A 17,721-nucleotide genomic window follows, 5' to 3' on the forward strand; every position below is an offset into this window, starting at 1 on the left:
ATTGTAGCTAAGAAAAGGTTGGTATGTATGAAGAACAGGTAGGAGGGGAATAAGTAAACAGTTTAGTAAGCTTTTTTTTGCACCCTGTCAATAGCGAGAGCACCGTTCCTCAAATAAGGAAGCCAAAAGCGCATGCCACACTCCAGGTGAAACTTGGTCTCACCAAGATCCTGTACAATTGTAGCAAGACATTCCTGCTCCTGTCCTGAAATCCTCTTGCTCTGATGACCAAATAATCATTTCCTCTCTTCATCACCTGCTGCACCTGCATACTTTTAAGGACTGGTGTCCGAGGACACCCAGATCCCATTGCACCTCCCTCTTTCCTAATCTATCACCATTCAGACAACAAACAATCTGCAATTTTTTCTCCCGAAGTCAATATCCTCACATTTATCCACATTATGTTGTGGCGATGATGCATTTGCCCACTTGCTTGACTGGGCCAAATCATACTGAAACATCTCTGCATCCTCTTCATAGTTTCATCTTCTGCAAACTTCACAATATGGCGGGTAGTGCCCTCATCTAAATCAATAATATACACATATTTTATGGAGCTGGGGTCCTATCACTGGTCACAGTGGTGCACCAGTACTCACTGCCTACACTTGGAAAATGATCTGTTTATTTCTACTCTTCACTTCCAGCCTGACAATCAGTTTTATATCCTAGTAAGTTTTGAGAAGATTTGTAGCTCAGGTTGAGGTTCTGGATGTGAGTTTGCTCGCTGAGCTGCAAGGTTCATTTTCAGACGTTTTGTCACCATTCGAGGTAACATCATCAGTGAGCCTCCAGTGAAGCGCTGGTGTTATGTCCTGCTTTCTATTTGTGTGTTTAGGTTTTCTTGTGTTGGTGATGTCATTTCCTGTTCTTTTACTCAGAGGGTTGTAGATGGGCTCCAAATCAATGTGTTTGTTGATGGAATTCCAGTTGGAATGCCATGCTTCTAGGAATTCTCGTGCATATCTCTGTTTGGCTTGTCCTAGGATGGATGTGTTGTCCCAATCAAAGTGGTGTCCTTCCTCATCTGTATGTCAGGATACTAGTAAATCTAAATGATAGTGGGTCATGTCGTTTTGTGTCTAGTTAATGTTCATGTATCCTGGCGGCTAGCTTTCTGTTCATTAGCTGCTGTTTTAGTGTGTTGGTGGGTTTGTGGGCTACCATGATGCCAAGAGGTCTGAGTAGTCTGGCAGTCATTTCCGAGATGTCTTTGATAGAGGGGAGAGTGATTATGGTTATGAATCCAATGAACTTAAAACACCCTATGCAGACAACAAACAAAACAAACGTCATTTACAAAATACCTGGCAAGAGGTGTGACAAACACTACATTGGACAAACAGGCAGAAAGCTAGCCACCAGGATCCTTCCTGTAATGGGGTGACCAGAACTGCACACAATATTACAAATGAGGCCACACTAGCGTTTTGTACAGTTGCAGCATGACATCACGGCTCCGGAACTCAATCCCTCTACCAATAAAACCTAACACACCGTAAGCTTTCCTAACAGCACGATCAACCTGGTGGCAACTTTCAGGGACCTGTGTACGTGGACACCAACATCCCTCTGCACATCTACACGACCAAGAATCTTTCCACTGACCCGGTATTCTGCCTTCCTATTATTCTTCCCAAAGTGAATCACCTCACATTTATCCACATTGAACTCCATTTGCCACCTTTCAGCGCAATTCTGCAGTTTATCCAAGTCTCCCTGCAACCTGCAACATTCTTCCACACTATCCACCACTCCACCAACTTTAGTGTCATCTGCAAACTTACTAACCCATCCACCTATGACTGTGTCTAAGTCATTTATAAAAATGACAAACAGCAGTGGTCCCAAAACAGATCCTTGAGGCACACCACTAGTGACCAGACTCCAGGCTGAATATCTTCCATCAACCACCGCTTGTTGCCTTCTTACAGAAAGCCAGTTACTAATCCAAACTGCTAAATCTCCCTCAATCCTGTGCCTTTGTATTTTTTCCAATATGGGAGTAAACCGGTTGATGTGGTGTATATGGATTTCAGCAAGGCGTTCGATAAGGTTCCCCACAGTAGGCTATTGTACAAAATGCGGAGGAATGGGATTGTGGGAGATAGAGCAGTTTGGATCGGAAATTGGCTTGCTGAAAGAGGACAGAGGGTGGTAGTTGATGGGAAATGATCATCCTGGAGACCAGTTACTGGTGGTGTACTGCAAGGGTCGGTGTTGGGTCCACTGCTGTTCGTCATTTTTATAAATGACCTGGATGAGGGCGCAGAAGAATGGGTTAGTAAATTTGCAGATGATGCTAAGGTAGGTGGAGTTGTGCATAGTGACGGAGGATGTTGTAGGTTGCAGAGAGACATAGATAAGCTGCAGAGCTGGGCTGAGAGGTGGCAAATGGAGTTTAATGCGGACAAGTGTGAGGTGATGCACTTTGGTAGGAGTAACCGGAATGCACAGTACTGGGCTAATGGTAAGATTCTTGGTAGTGTAGACAAGCAGAGAGATCTCGGTGTCCATGTACACAGCACTTGAAAGTTGCCACCCAGGTTGACTGGGCTGTTAAGAAGGCATACAGTGTTTTGGCATTCATTAATAGAAGGATCGAGTTCCGGAACCATGAGGTTATGGTGAAGCCGTACAAAACTCTGGTGCGCCCGCACTTGGAATATTGCGTACAGTTCTGGTCACCACATTATAAGAAGGGTGTGGAAGCTTTGGAAAGGGTGCAGAGGAGATTTACTAGGATGTTGCCTGGTATGGAGGGAAGGTCTTACGAGGAAAGGCTGAGGGACTTGAGGCTGTTTTCATTCGAGAGGAGAAGGTTGAGAGGTGACTTAAGTGAAACATATAAAACAATCAGAGGGTTTCATAGGGTGGATAGAGAGAGCCTTTTTCCTAGGATGGTGATGGTGAGCACGAACAGGCATAGCTTCAAATTGAGGGGTGAAAGATATAGGACAGATGTCAGAGGTAGTTTCTTTACTCAGAGAGTAGTAAGGGAATGGAACGCTTTGCCTGCAATGGTAGTAGACTCGCCAACTTTAGGTACATTTAAGTCGTCATTGGATAAGCATATGGACATACATGGAATAGTGTAGGTGAGATGGGCTTGAGATCGGTATGACAGGTCGGCACAACATCAAGGGCTGAAGGGCCAGTACTGTGCTGTAATGTTCTGTGTTCTATCCTACCATGTGGAACCTTATCAAAGGCCTACATTTTGCCTACATTTAAAAAAATTACTATAATACTGGCAAGGACACAAGGGTAGCTCCACTGTTGTTCTTCAAAATCATACCATATGATATTGTACCCCAATCTGAACAGGCAGAAGGAACCGGAAAGCAGACCCCAATGACTCACAGGGCAGGGTAACGTCACTTGGACTCAGCCCTGTGTAACTCTTTTTCCAGCTATTTCCCTCACCTCCGACTCTCTCAGTCTGTTTTCTAAGGCAGCCTTTGGTCCTTGGACATTGTCAGTGGCCTCTAGGCGCTCCTGGATCATCCGGATCCAGCTCTCCGCATTTTCCAAACAGCTTCCAAACTCTTCCTCTGGGCTCATCTCCAAAACTGGTGCTGCAAAGAGAACAGGGCAGGACTCAGAGCCAGACCCCGGGGGAACGCACACAGCAACGGCCAGGAAAAGGGGGAGGGGAGAGAGCCCGGGGAAAAGGGAGATCCTGAGGGAGAGTAGCGGGGGGAGGATGAAGACGGGAGCGAAGGCCCCTCCCGGCTGATCCCAGGAATATGACCAGCAGACCCGGCCCGGGCCTGAGTCGGAGATTCGCCGAGAACCGACAGCAAGCTCACCGCCCAATTCCGCAAACTTCCGGTCCGACACCGATTCCAGGCCCAGCCGTGAACCCGCACCGTCACTGACCGGGGGAGGGGGAGACTCGGGGTAGAAGCGGAGCGGCAGAACCAAGGGTGGGAGAGATTGGGCGAGGGGTCGGAGATGGGACCAGGGCTTGGAAGGGTGAGACCTCAGGGCGGAGGGGGTCGGCCGGGGTGTGGGCGGGGCGCTATGTGGAGGGGCGGGGCTCTGGATGGAGACGCACGACCGTGGCTGGGGGCGGAGCTCCGGCCTGTGGTGGGACCCTGGGAGCTCGGAGCGGGAAGTCAGTGTGAAGGGGAGGGCCGGGGCCCTGTCTAAAGGGGTGGAACTGGAATCGACCCCAACCCCGCCACAAAGAGGATCTGATGAAGGGTCTAGGCCCGAAATGTCAGCTTTTGTGCTCCTGAGGTGCTGCTTCGCCTGCTGTGTTCATCCAGCTCCACACTTTGTTACCCAAAGTGGATCCCCCTCGTTCTCACACACCACCCCACCAACCTCCGGATCCAACGCATCATCCTCCGACACTTCCGCCATCTACAATCCGGCCCCACCACCCAAGACATTTTTCCATCCCCACCCCTGTCTGCTTTCCGGAGAGACCACTCTCTCCGTGACTCCCTTGTTCGCTCCACACTGCCCTCCAACCCCACCACACCCGGCACCTTCCCCTGCAACCGCAGGAAATGCTACACTTGTCCCCACACCTCCTCCCTCACCCCCATCCCAGGCCCCAAGATGACTTTCCACATTAAGCAGATGTTCACCTGCACATCTGCCAATGTGGTATACTGCATCCACTGTACCCGGTGTGGCCTCCTCTACATTGGGGAAACCAAGCGGAGGCTTCGGGACCGCTTTGCAGAACACCTCCGCTCAGTTCGCAATAAACAACATAGAACATTAAGGCACAGTACAGGCCATTCGGCCCTTGATGTTGTGCTAACCTGTCATACCAATCTCAAACCCATCTAACCTACACTATTCCATGTACGTCCATAGGCTTATCCAATGACGACTTAAATGTACCCAAAGTTGGTGAATCTACTACCATTCCAGGCAAAGCGTTCCATGCCCTTACTACTCTCTGAGTAAAGAAACTACCTCTGACACCTGTCCTATATCTTTCACCCCTCAATTTAAAGCCACACCCCCTCGTGCTTACCATCACCATCCGAAGAAAAAGGCTCTCCCTATGCACCCTATCTAACCCTCTGATTATTTTATATGTTTCATTGAAGTCACCTCTCAACCTTCTTCTCTCGAATGAAAACAGCCTCAAGTCGCTCAAGCTTTCCTCATAAGACCTTCCCTCCATACCAGGCAACATCCTAGTAAATCTCCTCTGCACCCTTTCCAAAGCTTCCACATCCTTCTTATAATGCGGTGACCAGAACTGTACACAATACTCCAAGTGCGGCCGCACCAGAGTTTTGTACAGCTTCACCATAACCTCATGGTTCCGGAACTCGATCCTTCTATTAATGAAAGCTAAAACACTGTATGCCTTCTAAACAGCCCTGTCAACCTGGGTGGCAACTTTCAAGGATCTGTGTACATGGACACCGAGATCTCTCTGCTTGTCTACACTACCAAGAATCTTACCATTAGCCCAGTACTTTGCATTCCGGTTACTCCTACCAAAGTGCATCACCTCACACTTGTCCGCATTAAACTCCATTTGCCACCTCTCAGCCCAGCTCTGCAGCTTATCTATGTCTCTCTGCAACCTACAGTATCCTTCGTCACTGTCCACAGCTCCACCGACCTTAGTGTCATCTGCAAATTTACTAACCCGTACTACAACTGCACCTCCCAGTCGCGAATCATTTTAACTCCCCTTCCCATTCCTCAGACAACATGTCCATCATTGGCCTCCTGCAGTACCACAATGATGCCACCCGAAGGTTGCAGGAACAGCAACTCATATTCCACTTGGGAACCCTTAAGCCCAATGGTATCAATGTGGACTTCACAAGCTTCAAAATCTCCCTTCCCCCACCGCAACCCAAATCCAGCCCAATTTGTCCCCTCCCCCCACTGCATCACAAAATCAGCCCAGCTCGTTCCCTCCCCCCACTGCATCCCAAAACCTGCCCAACCTGTCTCCGCCTCCCTGACCTGTTCTTCCTCTCACCCATCCCTTCCTCCCACCTCAAGCCGCAACTCCATTTCCTACCGACTAACCTCATCCCTCCCCCTTGACCTGTCCATCTTCCCTGGACTGACCTATCCCCTCCCTACCTCCCCACCTATACTCTCCTCTCCACCTATCTTCTTTTCCCTCCATCTTCGGTCCGCCTCCCCTTCTCTCCCTATTTATTCCAGAACTCTCTCCCCATGCCCCTCTCTGATGAAGGGTCTAGGCCTGAAACATCAGCTTTTGTGCTCCTGAGATGCTGCTTGGCCTGCTGTGTTCATCCAGCTCCACACTTTGTTATCTTGGATGGCCCTTGATGCCTGCTCTGCCATTCTTCACAACCATGGCTGACTGTCCAACTCAATAGCCTAATGCTGCTTTCTCCCCGTAATCCCTGATCCCATTCACATCAAGCTATATTTTGTCGCCTCTTGAATACATTCAATGTTTTGGCATCAACTACTTACTGTGATAATGAATTTCACAGATTCACCACTCTTTGGTTGAAGAAATATCACCCATCTCCATCCTAAATCATCTACCCCGAATCCTCATACTGTAACCCGTGGTGATAGGTGGACACTGGTGGTAGGTACAACCTGATCGGTTGATGGGAGGGATGAATCAGGTTGATGGCTGGAAGGGAGGAGGTGGGGCTGGAAAGGAATCCAGGTGATGGGTGCAAAGTTTATTTGAAATTAAAGAACTCGATGTTGAGTCCTACAGACCTCAGAACATCCCACCCACCCATCGTCCTATAAACCCACCTAATCTATACATCCCTGAACACTATGGGCAACTTAGTTTAACTAGTCCACCTAGCCTGCACATCTTCGGCCTGTGGGAGGAAACTGGAACACCAGGAAGAAACCCAGGAAGAATGGGGAGAATGTGCAAACTCCTCGCAGAAAGTCACCCGAGGGTGGAATCGAACCCAGGCCCCTGGTGCTATGAGGCAGCAGTGCTAACCATTGAGCCACCGTGCTGCCCTGTGCTCTTCCTCAAATTTAGGTTCTGAATTGCTACAACACTGGAGGAGGTCAAGGATGGACATGTCAGAGGGGGTGTTGAAATTGGCGATGACCGGGAGGTTAGGCTGGCCGTTATGGGCCAGGCGAAATTGTCATCTCACTGATGTACAGAAGACTATATCAGGAGCACAGGATGCAGTAGACTAGGTTGGAGAACATGCAGATGAAGCTCTATCTCACCTGGAAGGGCTGTTTAGAACCCTGGATAGAGGTGCGGGAGGGTGTGGGCTGGTGTTGCATCTTTTATGGTTACAAGGGAAGGTACGGAGGGGCTGAAGTGGTTGGTGGGGAGTGTGGTGTGAACTAAGGAGTGGTGAAGGAAATGGTTCTTGTGGAAGGCAAAAAGGACGGAGTTTCTTCTGCCTTCCTTGTAATTGCTTACCATTGTGAAGCTTGGAGCAGAGCACTTGTCGAGGAAATCTTATGTCAGGCATGTGGGCAATGTGGCCTGCCCATCAAACCTGAACATGCATGGTCAGTGCCTGTACTGAGAAAATTGGCCTGGGTGACTATGCTGTCATTGGTATGCCTATCTGCAATGTATACCCTGACGAGTTTGGAGAAGATTTGTAGCTCAGGTTGAGGTTCTGGATGTGAGTTTGCTCGCTGAGCTGGAAGGTTAGTTTTCAGATGTTTCGTCACCATTCTAGGTAACATCATCAGTGAGCCTCCGACGAAGCGCTGGTGTTATGTCCCGCTTTCTATTTATCTGGTTAGGTTTCCTTGGGTTGGTGATGTCATTTCCTGTTCTTTTTCTCAGGGAATGGTAGATGGGCTCCAAGACAATGTGTTTGTTGATGGAGTTCCGGTTGGAATGCCATGCTTCTAGGAATTCTTGTGCATTCCTCTGTTTGGCTTGTCCTAGGATGGAGGTGTTGTCCCAATCAAAGTGGTGTGCTTCCTTATCTGTATGTAAGGATACGAGTGATAGTGGGTCATGTCGTTTTGTGACTAGTTGATGTTCATGTATCCTGGTGGCTAGCTTCCTGCCAGTTTGTCCAATGTAGTGTTTGTCACAGTTCTTGCAAAGTATTTTGTAGATAACGTTCGTTTTATTTGTTGTCTGTATAGGGTCTTTTAAGATCATTAGCTGCTGTTTTAGTGTGTTGGTGAGTTTGTGGGCTACCCTGATGCCAAGGGGTCCAAGTAGTCTGGCAGTCATTTCGGAAATGTCTGATGTAGGGGAGAGTGGTTATGGTTTCTGAGCCCGTTTTGTCTGTTTGTTTGGGTTTGTTGCTGAGAAATCGGCGGACTGTGTTCATAGGGTACCCATTCTTTTTGAATACGCTGTATAGGTGATTTTCCTCTGCTCTGCGTAGTTCCTTTGTGCTGCAGTGTGTGGTGTCTCGTTGGAATAATGTTCTAATGCAGCTTCGTTTGTGGGTGTTGGGATGGTTGCCACACCGGGTACAGTGGATGCAGTATACCACATTGGCAGATGTGCAGGTGAACCTCTGCTTAATGTGGAATGTCATCTTGGGGCCTGGGATAGGGGTGAGGGAGGAGGTGTGGGGGCAAGTGTAGCATTTCCTGCGGTTGCAGGGGAAGGTGCTGGGTGTGGTGGGATTGGAGGGCAGTGTGGAGCGAACAAGGGAGTCACGGAGAGAGTGGTCTCTCCGGAAAGCAGACAGGGGTGGGGATGGAAAAATGTCTTGGGTGGTGGGGTCGGATTGTAGATGGCGTTTCCTCTACATTGGGGAAACCAAGCGGAGGCTTGCGGACCGCTCTGCAGAACACCTCCGCTCGGTTCGCAACAAACAACTGCACCTCCCAGTCGCAAACCATTTCCACTCCCCCTCCCATTCTTTAGATGACATGTCCATCATGGGCCTCCTGCAGTGCCACAGTGATGCCACCCGAAGGTTGCAGGAACAGCAACTCATATTCCGCTTGGGAACCCTGCAGCCTAATGGTATCAATGTGGACTTCGCCAGCTTCAAAATCTCCCCTTCCCCCACCGCATCCCAAAACCACCCCAGTTCGTCCCCTCCCCCCACCGCACCACACAACCAGTCCAGCTCTTCCCCTCCACCCACTGCATCCCAAAACCAGTCCAACCTGTTTCTGCCTCCCTAACCTGTTCTTCCTCTCACCCATCCCTTCCTCCCACCCCAAGCCGCACCTCCATCTCCTACCTACTAACCTCATCCCACCTCCTTGACCTGTCTGTCTTCCCTGGACTGACCTATCCCCTCCCTACCTCCCCACCTATATTCTCTCCACCTATCTTCTTTTCTCTCCATCTTCGGTCCGCCTCCCCCTCTCTCCCTATTTATTCCAGTTCCCTCACCCCATCCCCCTCTCTGATGAAGGGTCTAGGCCCGAAACGTCAGCTTTTGTGCTCCTGAGATGCTGCTTGGCCTGCTGTGTTCATCCAGCCTCACATTTCATTATCTTGGATTCTCCAGCATCTGCAGTTCCCGTTATCACAGAAACTGCTGCAAAAGCTAAACAAGTCCAGCAGCAACTGTGTAGAGAAATCACAGTTAACGTTTTGGGTCAAGTGTCCCTTCACAGAAACGGATGGTCGTGAGGAAAATGTCAGTATGTATGCAGAAGATAGGGTGAGGGAAGAAGGGGAGCAGTAAACGATTGTTGGGGATAGAGCCCAAACAAACAGAAGTGCAGTTTGAATCCAGTCAAGTGCAGCATGTGCAGGTCAGGCGGAAGTAGCAAAAAAAAGCCCAAATAATCCAGAGAAGCTCACCCAGCCCCACCGCCATCCCCACCCTGTGGCTGTGTCTGTGCATCCAGGACAATAAAATGAGTAATTCTCCTCACAGCAGGTGGACCCAGAGCTTTTTTGGTTATCACAAGCCTAACTTTCCCCGCACTAGATACTCAAACTTCTCAAGAGTTGATGGATTTGGTAAAGGAATATCATGACGTCCAAAACCTCCTCTAAGTCTGACATGATACCTGTTTTACTGGACAGTTTGAGAATCAGGGAAATTCATTTTTGACGAGGTTAAGAAGACTGGCTGAGGCATGTGATGAGAGATAATGGGAACTGCAGATGCTGGAGAATCCGAGATAACAAAAGTGTGGAGCTGGATGAACACAGCAGGCCCAGCAGCACCTTAGGAGCACAAAAGCTGATGTTTCAGGCTGGAACCCTTCATCAGAAAAGGGGCATGGGGAGAGGGTTCTGGAATACTTAGGGAGAGAGGGGGAGGCGGACCGAAGATGGAGGGAAAAGAAGATAGGTGGAGAGGAGAGTATAGGTGGGGAGGTAGGGAGGGGATAGGTTAGTCCGGGGAGGACGGACAGGTCAAGGGGGCGGGATGAGGTTAGCAGGTAGGAGATGGAGGTACAGCTTGAGGTGGGAGGAGGGAATAGATTAGAGGAAGGCCTAACCCTAACCCAACCCCCCCGCAGTGGTCGAGAATGCCCTTGACCGAGTCTCCCACATTTCCCGCACCTCATCCCTCACACTCCGCCCCCGCAATAACCGCCCGAAGAGAATCCCCCTCGTCCTCACATACCACCCCACCAACCTCCACATACAACGCATCATCCTCCGACACTTCCGCCACCTACAATCTGACCCCACCACCAAAGACATTTTTCCATCCCCACCCTTATCTGCCTTCCGGAGAGACCACTCCCTCCAGGACGCCCTTGTCGGCTCCACACTCCCCGCCAACCCTACCACACCCGGTACGTTCGCCTGCAACCGCAGGAAGTGCTACACCTGCTCCTCCCTCACCCCCATCCCAGGCCCCAAAATGACTTTCCACATCAAGCAGATGTTCACCTACACATCCACCAATGTGGTATACTGCATCCGCTGTACACGTTGTGGCTTCCTCTACATCGGGGAAACCAAGTGGAGGCTTGGGGACTGCTTTGCAGAGCATCTACGCTCGGTTCGCAATAAACAACCACACCTCCCAGTTGTGAACCGTTTCAACTCCCCCTCCTATTCCTTGGACGACATGTCCATCCTGGACCTTCTGCAGTGCCACAACAATGCCACCCGAAGGTCGCAGGAGCAGCAACTCATATTCTGCTTGGGAACCCTGCAGCCCAATGGTATCAACGTGGAATTCACAAGCTTCAAAATCTCCCCTCCCACTTCTGCATCCCAAAACCAGCCCAACTTGCCCCCGCCTCCCTAACCTGTTCTTCCTCTCATCTATCCCCTCCTGCCGCCTCAAGCCGCACCTCCATTTCCTTCCTAACCTCATCCCACCCCCTTGACCTGTCCATCGTCCCTGGACTGACCTATCCCCTCCCTCCCTCCCCACCTATACTCTCCTCTCCACCTATCTTCTCCTCTGTCCATCTTCAGTTCACTTCCGCATCTCTCCCTATTTACTTCAGGACCCTCTCCCCATCCCCCTTTTCTGATGAAGGGTCTAGGCCCGAAACATCAGCCTTTGTGCTCCTGAGATGCTGCTTGGTCTGCTTCGTTCATCCAGCTCCACACTTTGTTATGGCAGAGGCATGTGATTTTAGTTTACTTCTAAGTGAGACACTGAGAGACCGTTTGGTGTGTGAGATTAATGATGTTACCATGCAAAAGTGCCTAATAGCTGAAACCTAACTGGACTTCAAACAGGTGCACGCAGTGGTGCTCAAACAGTTCATCCACTTTACCGACACTTTCCACCCCAACCTTAAGTTCACCTGGACCATCTCTTGTACCTCTCTCTCCTTGTTGGACCTCTTTGTCTCCATCTCTGGGAACAACCCAGAAACCAATATCCATTTCAAGCCCACCGACTCCCACAGCTACCTAGAACACACCTCCACCCGCCCACCTTCCTGCAAAAATGCCATCCCCTATTCCCAATTCCTTCGCCTCCAACGCATCTGCTCCCAGAATGAGGCATTCCACTCCCCTACATCTCAGACATCCTTGTTTTTCAAGGACCGCAACACCCCCACCCCCCACCCCCACACCCCCGCAGTGGTCAAGCATGTCCTCGACTGTGTCTCCCACAACTCATCCCTCATGCCCTCTCGCCGCAAATAACAACCAAAACGGAAGCCCCCGGTCATCACGTACCACCCCACCAACCTCCGGATCCAACACATCATCCTCCGACGTTTCTGCCATCTGCACCACCAAAGACATTTTTCCCTCTTCACCCTTATCTGCTTTCTGGAGGGACCACTCCCCATGACCCCCTTGTCTGCTCCACAGTCCCTTCTAACCCCACCACACCCGGCACTTCTCCCTGCAACCGCAGGAAGTGCTACACCTGCCTCCACACCTCCCCACTCACCCCCATCCCAGGCACCAAAATGACTTTCCACATCAAACAGATATTCACCTGCACATCTGCTAATGTGGTTTGCTGCATCTGCTGTACCCGTTGTGGCCTCCTCTACATTAGGGAAACCAAATGGAGGCTTGGCGACTGCTTTGCAGAGCATCTACGCTCGGTTCGCAATAAACAACTGCACCTCCCAGTTGTGAACCATTTCAACTCCCCCTCCTATTCCTTAGACGACATGTCCATCCTGGGCCTTCTGCAGTGCCACAACAATGCCACCCGAAGGTTGCAGGAGCAGCAACTCATATTCTGCTTGGGAACCCTGCAGCCCAATGGTATCAATGTGAATTCACAAGCTTCAAAATCTCCCCTTCCCCCACTGCATCGCAAAACTAGCCCAGTTTGTCCCCGCCTTCCTAACCTGTCCTTCCTCCTATCTATCCCCTCCTCCCACCTCAAGCCCCACCCCCATCTCCTACCTACTAACCTCATCCCCCCCCCTTGACCTGTCCGTCCTCCCTGGACTGACCTATCTCCTCCCTCCGTCCCCACCTACACTCACCTTCACTGGATCCATCCCCGCCTCTTTGACCTGTCTGTCTCCTCTCCACCTATCTTCTCCTCAATCCATCTTCTATCTGCTTCTCCCTTTCTATTTCAGAACTCCCTTCCCCTCCCCCATTTCTGAACAAGGGTCTTGGCCCGAAACATCAGCCTTCCTACTCCTCTGATGCTGCTTGGCCTGCTGTGTTCATCCAGCTCTGGAAGGCTGATGTTTTGGGCCTAGACCCTTCCTCAGAAATGGGGGAGGGGAAGGGGGTTTTGAAATAAATAGTGAGAGAATGGAAGGCAGATAGAAGATGGATAGAGGAGAAAATAGGTGGAGAGGAGACAGACAGGTCAAAAAGGCGGGGATGGATCCAGTGAAGGTGAGCGTAGGTGGGGAGGGAGGGAGGAGATAGGTCAGTCCAGGGAGATGGACAGGTCAAGGGGGCCGGATGAGGTTAGCAGGTAGGAGATGGGGGTGGGGCTTGAGATGGGAGGAGGGGATAAATGGGATGAAGGATAGGTTGGGGAGGCAGGGACAAGCTGGGCTGGTTTTGGGATGCAGAAGTGGGAGGGGAGATTTTGAAGCTTGTGAAGTCCGCATTGATACCATTGGGCTGCAGGGTTCCCAAGCAGAATATGAGTTGCTGTTCTTGAAACATTCGGGTGGCATCATTATGGCACTGCAGGAGGCCCATGATGGACATGTCATCTGAGGAATGAGAGGGGATGTTGAAATGGTTCACAACTGGGAGGTGCAGTTGTTCATTGCGAACCGAGCGGAGGTGTTCTGCAATGCGGTCCCCAAGCCTCCGCTTGGTTTCGCCAATGTAGAGGAGGTGACAACGGGAACAGCGGATGCAGTAAACGACATTAGCAGATGTGCAGGTGAACATCTGCTTGATATGGAAAGTCTTCTTGGGTCCTGGGATGGGGGTGAGCGGGGAGGTGTGGGGGCATGTGTAGCACTTCCTGCGGTTGCAGGGGAAAGAGTCAGGTGTGGGGGGCTGGAGGGGAGTGTGGAGCGGACGGCAGATAAGGGTGGAGAGGGAAAAATATCTTTGGTAGTCAGGTCGGTTTGCAGATGGCGAAGTGTTGGAGGATGATGCATTGGATCCGGAGGTTAGTGCAATGGTACGTAAGGACAATTGAATGTTACTCCTGCAGAATGCAGGAGGTAAGGGTCACCACAAGTGTCCCTGATGACTACATCTGCGGGAAGTGCACCCAACTCCAGCTCCTCGAAAACCATGTTAGGGAACTGGAGCTGGATGAACTTCGGATCATTCGGGAGGCAGAGGGGGTTATTGAGAGGAGTTACAGGGAGGTGGTCACTCCTCAGGTACAAGAAAAAGGCAGATGGGTTACAGTCAGGGGACAGAAAGGGAACCGGCAGGCAGTGCAGGGATCCCCTGTGGCCATTCCCCTCAACAATAAGTATACCGTTTTGGATACTGTTGGCGGGGGGGACGACTTACCAGGGGAAAGCAGTGGGGCACAGATCTCTGGCACAGAGTCTGTCCCTGCTGCTCAGAAGGGAAGGGGGAAGAGGAGCAGAGCAGTAGTTATTGGGGACTCCATAGTTCGGGGGACAGATAGGAGGTTCTGTGGGGACGAGAGAGACTCGCGGTTGGTGTATTGCCTCCCAGGTGCCATGATGTGTGATGTCACTGATCGTGTTTTTGGGATCCTTAATGGGGAGGGGGAGCAGCCCCAAGTCGTGGTCCACATTGACACCAACGACATAGGTAGGAAGAGTGATGGGGATTTAAAGCAGAAATTCAGGGAGCGAGGATAGAAGCTTAGACCTAGGACGAACAGAGTTATTGTCTCTGGTTTGTTGCCCGTGCCACGTGCTCGTGAGGTGAGGAATAGGGAGAGAGAGGAGTTGAACATGTGGCTACAGGGATGGAGCAGGAGGGAGGGTTTTGGATTCTTGGATAATTGGGGGTCTTTCTGGTGCAGGTGGGACCTCTACAAGCAGGATGGTCTTCACCTGAACCAGAGGGGTTCCAATATCCTGGGGGGAAATTTGCTGAGGCTATTCGGGTGGGTTTAAACTGATTCAGCAGGGGGATGGGAACCAAAATTGTAGTTTGAGTATAGAGAAGGTTGAGAGTATGGAGGTCCGAAATAAAGTTTCAGGGACGCAAGATGGCACCGGCAAGTAAGAGATTGGTTTGAAATGTGTCTACTTCAACGCCAGGAGCATCCGGAATAAGGTGGGTGAACTTGCAGCATGGGTTGGTACTTGGGACTTCGATGTTGTGGCCATTTCGGAGACATGGATACAGCAGGGACAGGAATGGTTGTTGCATGTTCTGGGATTTAGATGTTTCGGTAAGAACAGAGAAGATGGCAAAAGAGGGTGAGGTGTGGCATAGTTGGTCAAGGACAGCATTACAGTTGCAGAAAGGATGTTTGGGGACTCGTCAACTGAGGGAGTATGGGCTGAGGTTAGAAACAGGAAAGGAGAGGTCACCCTGTTGGGAGTTTTCTACAGGCCTCTGAATAATTCCAGAGATGTAGAGGAAGGGATAGCAAAGATGATTCTCGATAGAAGTGAGAGAGACAGGGTAGTTGTCATGGGGGACTTCAACTTTCCAAATATTGACTGGCAACACTATAGCTCGAGTACTATAGATGGGTCAGTTTTTGTCCAGTGTGTGCAGGAGGGCTTCCTGACACAGTAGGTAGACAGGCCAACAAGGGGTGAAGCCACATTAGATTTGGTACTGGGTAATGAGCCCGGCCAGGTGTTAGATTTGGAAGTCGGTGAGCACTTTGGTAATAGCGATCACAATTCTGTTATAGAACATAGAACATAGAACAGTACAGCACAGAACAGGCCCTTCAGCCCACAATGTTGTGCCGACCATCGATCCTCATGTATGCACCCTCAAATTTCTGTGACCATATACATGTCCAGCAGTCTCTTAAATGACCCCAATGACCTTGCTTCCACAACTGCTGCTGGCAACGCATTCCATGCTCTCACAACTCTCTGCGTAAAGAACCTGCCTCTGACATCCCCTCTATACTTTCCACCAACCAGCTTAAAACTATGACCCCTCGTGCTAGCCATTTCTGCCCTGGGAAATAGTCTCTGGCTATCAACTCTATCTATGCCTCTCATTATCTTGTATACCTCAATTAGGTCCCCTCTCCTCCTCCTTTTCTCCAATGAAAAGAGACCGAGCTCAGTCAACCTCTCTTCATAAGATAAGCCCTCCAGTCCAGGCAGCATCCTGGTAAACCTCCTCTGAACCCTCTCCAAAGCATCCACATCTTTCCTATAATAGGGCGCCCAGAACTGGACGCAGTATTCCAAGTGCGGTCTAACCAAAGTTTTATAGAGCTGCAACAAGATCTCACGACTCTTAAACTCAATCCCCCTGTTAATGAAAGCCAAAACACCATATGCTTTCTTAACAACCCTGTCCACTTGGGTGGCCATTTTAAGGGATCGATGTATCTGCACACCAAGATCCCTCTGTTCCTCCACGCTGCCAAGAATCCTATCCTTAATCCTGTACTCAGCTTTCAAATTCGACCTTCCAAAATGCATCACCTTGCATTTATCCAGGTTGAACTCCATCTGCCACCTCTCAGCCCATCTCTGCATCCTGTCAATGTCCCGCTGCAGCCTACAACAGCCCTCTACACTGTCAACGACACCTCCGACCTTTGTGTCGTCTGCAAACTTGCTGACCCATCCTTCAATTCCCTCGTCCAAGTCATTAATAAAAATTACAAACAGTAGAGGCCCAAGGACAGAGCCCTGTGGAACTCCACTCACCACTGACTTCCAGGCAGAATATTTTCCTTCTACTACCACTCGCTGTCTTCTGTTGGCCAGCCAATTCTGTATCCAAGCAGCTAAGTTCCCCTGTATCCCATTCCTTCTGACCTTCTGAATGAGCCTACCATGGGGAACCTTATCAAATGCCTTACTGAAGTCCATATACACCACATCCACAGCTCGACCCTCATCAACTTTTCTAGTCACATCCTCAAAAAACTCGATAAGGTTTGAAAGGCATGACCTACCCCTCACAAAGTCGTGTTGACTGTATTTGATCAAGCCATGCTCTTCCAGATGGTCATAAATCTTATCCCTCAGAATCCTTTCTAACACCTTGCAGACGACAGACGTGAGACTTACCGGTCTGTAATTGCCGGGGATTTCCCTATTTCCTTTCTTGAAGAGAGGAATTACATTTGCCTCTCTCCAGTCCTCAGGTACAACTCCAGTGGAGAGCGAGGATGCAAAGATCTTCGCAAGTGGCGAAGCAATTGCATTTCTCGCTTCCCAAAGCAGCCGAGGACAAATCTGATCCGGGCCTGGCGACTTGTCAATCTTAATGTTTGACAAAATTTTCAGCACATCAGCTTCGTCTATCTCTATCCATTCCAGCATGCACACCTGCTCTTCAAAGGTTTCATTCACTACAAAGTTGGTTTCTTTCGTAAAGACAGAAGCAAAAAAACTCATTTAGGGCTTCCCCTACCTCCTCAGGCTCCACACACAAGTTCCCTATGCTATCCCTGATCGGCCCTACTCTTTCTTTGACCATTCTCTTATTCCTCACATTAGTGTAAAATGCCTTTGTGTTTTCCCGGATTCCTTCTGCCAAGCCTTTCTCGTGCCCCCTCCTGGCTCTCCTCAGACCATTTTTGAGCTCCTTCCTTGCCTGCATGTAATCCTCTCTAGCTGAACTTGACCCTAGCTTCCTCCACCTTATGTAAGCTACCTTCTTCCTTTTCACTAGAAGCTCCACCGCTCTCGTCATCCAAGGTTCCTTAATCTTACCCCTTCTTGCCTGTCTCAGAGGGACATATTTACTCATCACTCCCAACAACTGTTCCTTAAACCGTCTCCACATGTCTATAGTTCCCTTACCATGGAACAACTGCTCCCAGTCCATGCTTCCTAACTCAT

General features: G+C 50.1%; 1 protein-coding gene across 3 annotated transcripts in view; it reads right to left on the reverse strand.

Moving 5' to 3' along the window:
- The window catches only part of syne3 (spectrin repeat containing, nuclear envelope family member 3), a 94,925-nt gene extending 91,009 nt beyond the window's left edge, over nt 1-3,916 (reverse strand). For 2 of the 3 annotated variants that reach the window (XM_059648867.1, XM_059648866.1), the window contains exon 1: nt 3,430-3,682. In XM_059648867.1, the coding sequence (XP_059504850.1) occupies nt 3,430-3,567 (138 nt within the window). In that variant the 5' untranslated portion in view covers nt 3,568-3,682. Of the gene's footprint in view, nt 1-3,429; nt 3,683-3,815 lie in introns of those variants that run through there. The other variant, XM_059648865.1, reaches the window with a different exon arrangement.
- Between the last annotated feature and the right edge of the window lie 13,805 nt (nt 3,917-17,721).

Source organism: Stegostoma tigrinum, chromosome 10, assembly GCF_030684315.1.
Source record: "Stegostoma tigrinum isolate sSteTig4 chromosome 10, sSteTig4.hap1, whole genome shotgun sequence".
Lineage (NCBI taxonomy): Eukaryota > Metazoa > Chordata > Chondrichthyes > Orectolobiformes > Stegostomatidae > Stegostoma > Stegostoma tigrinum.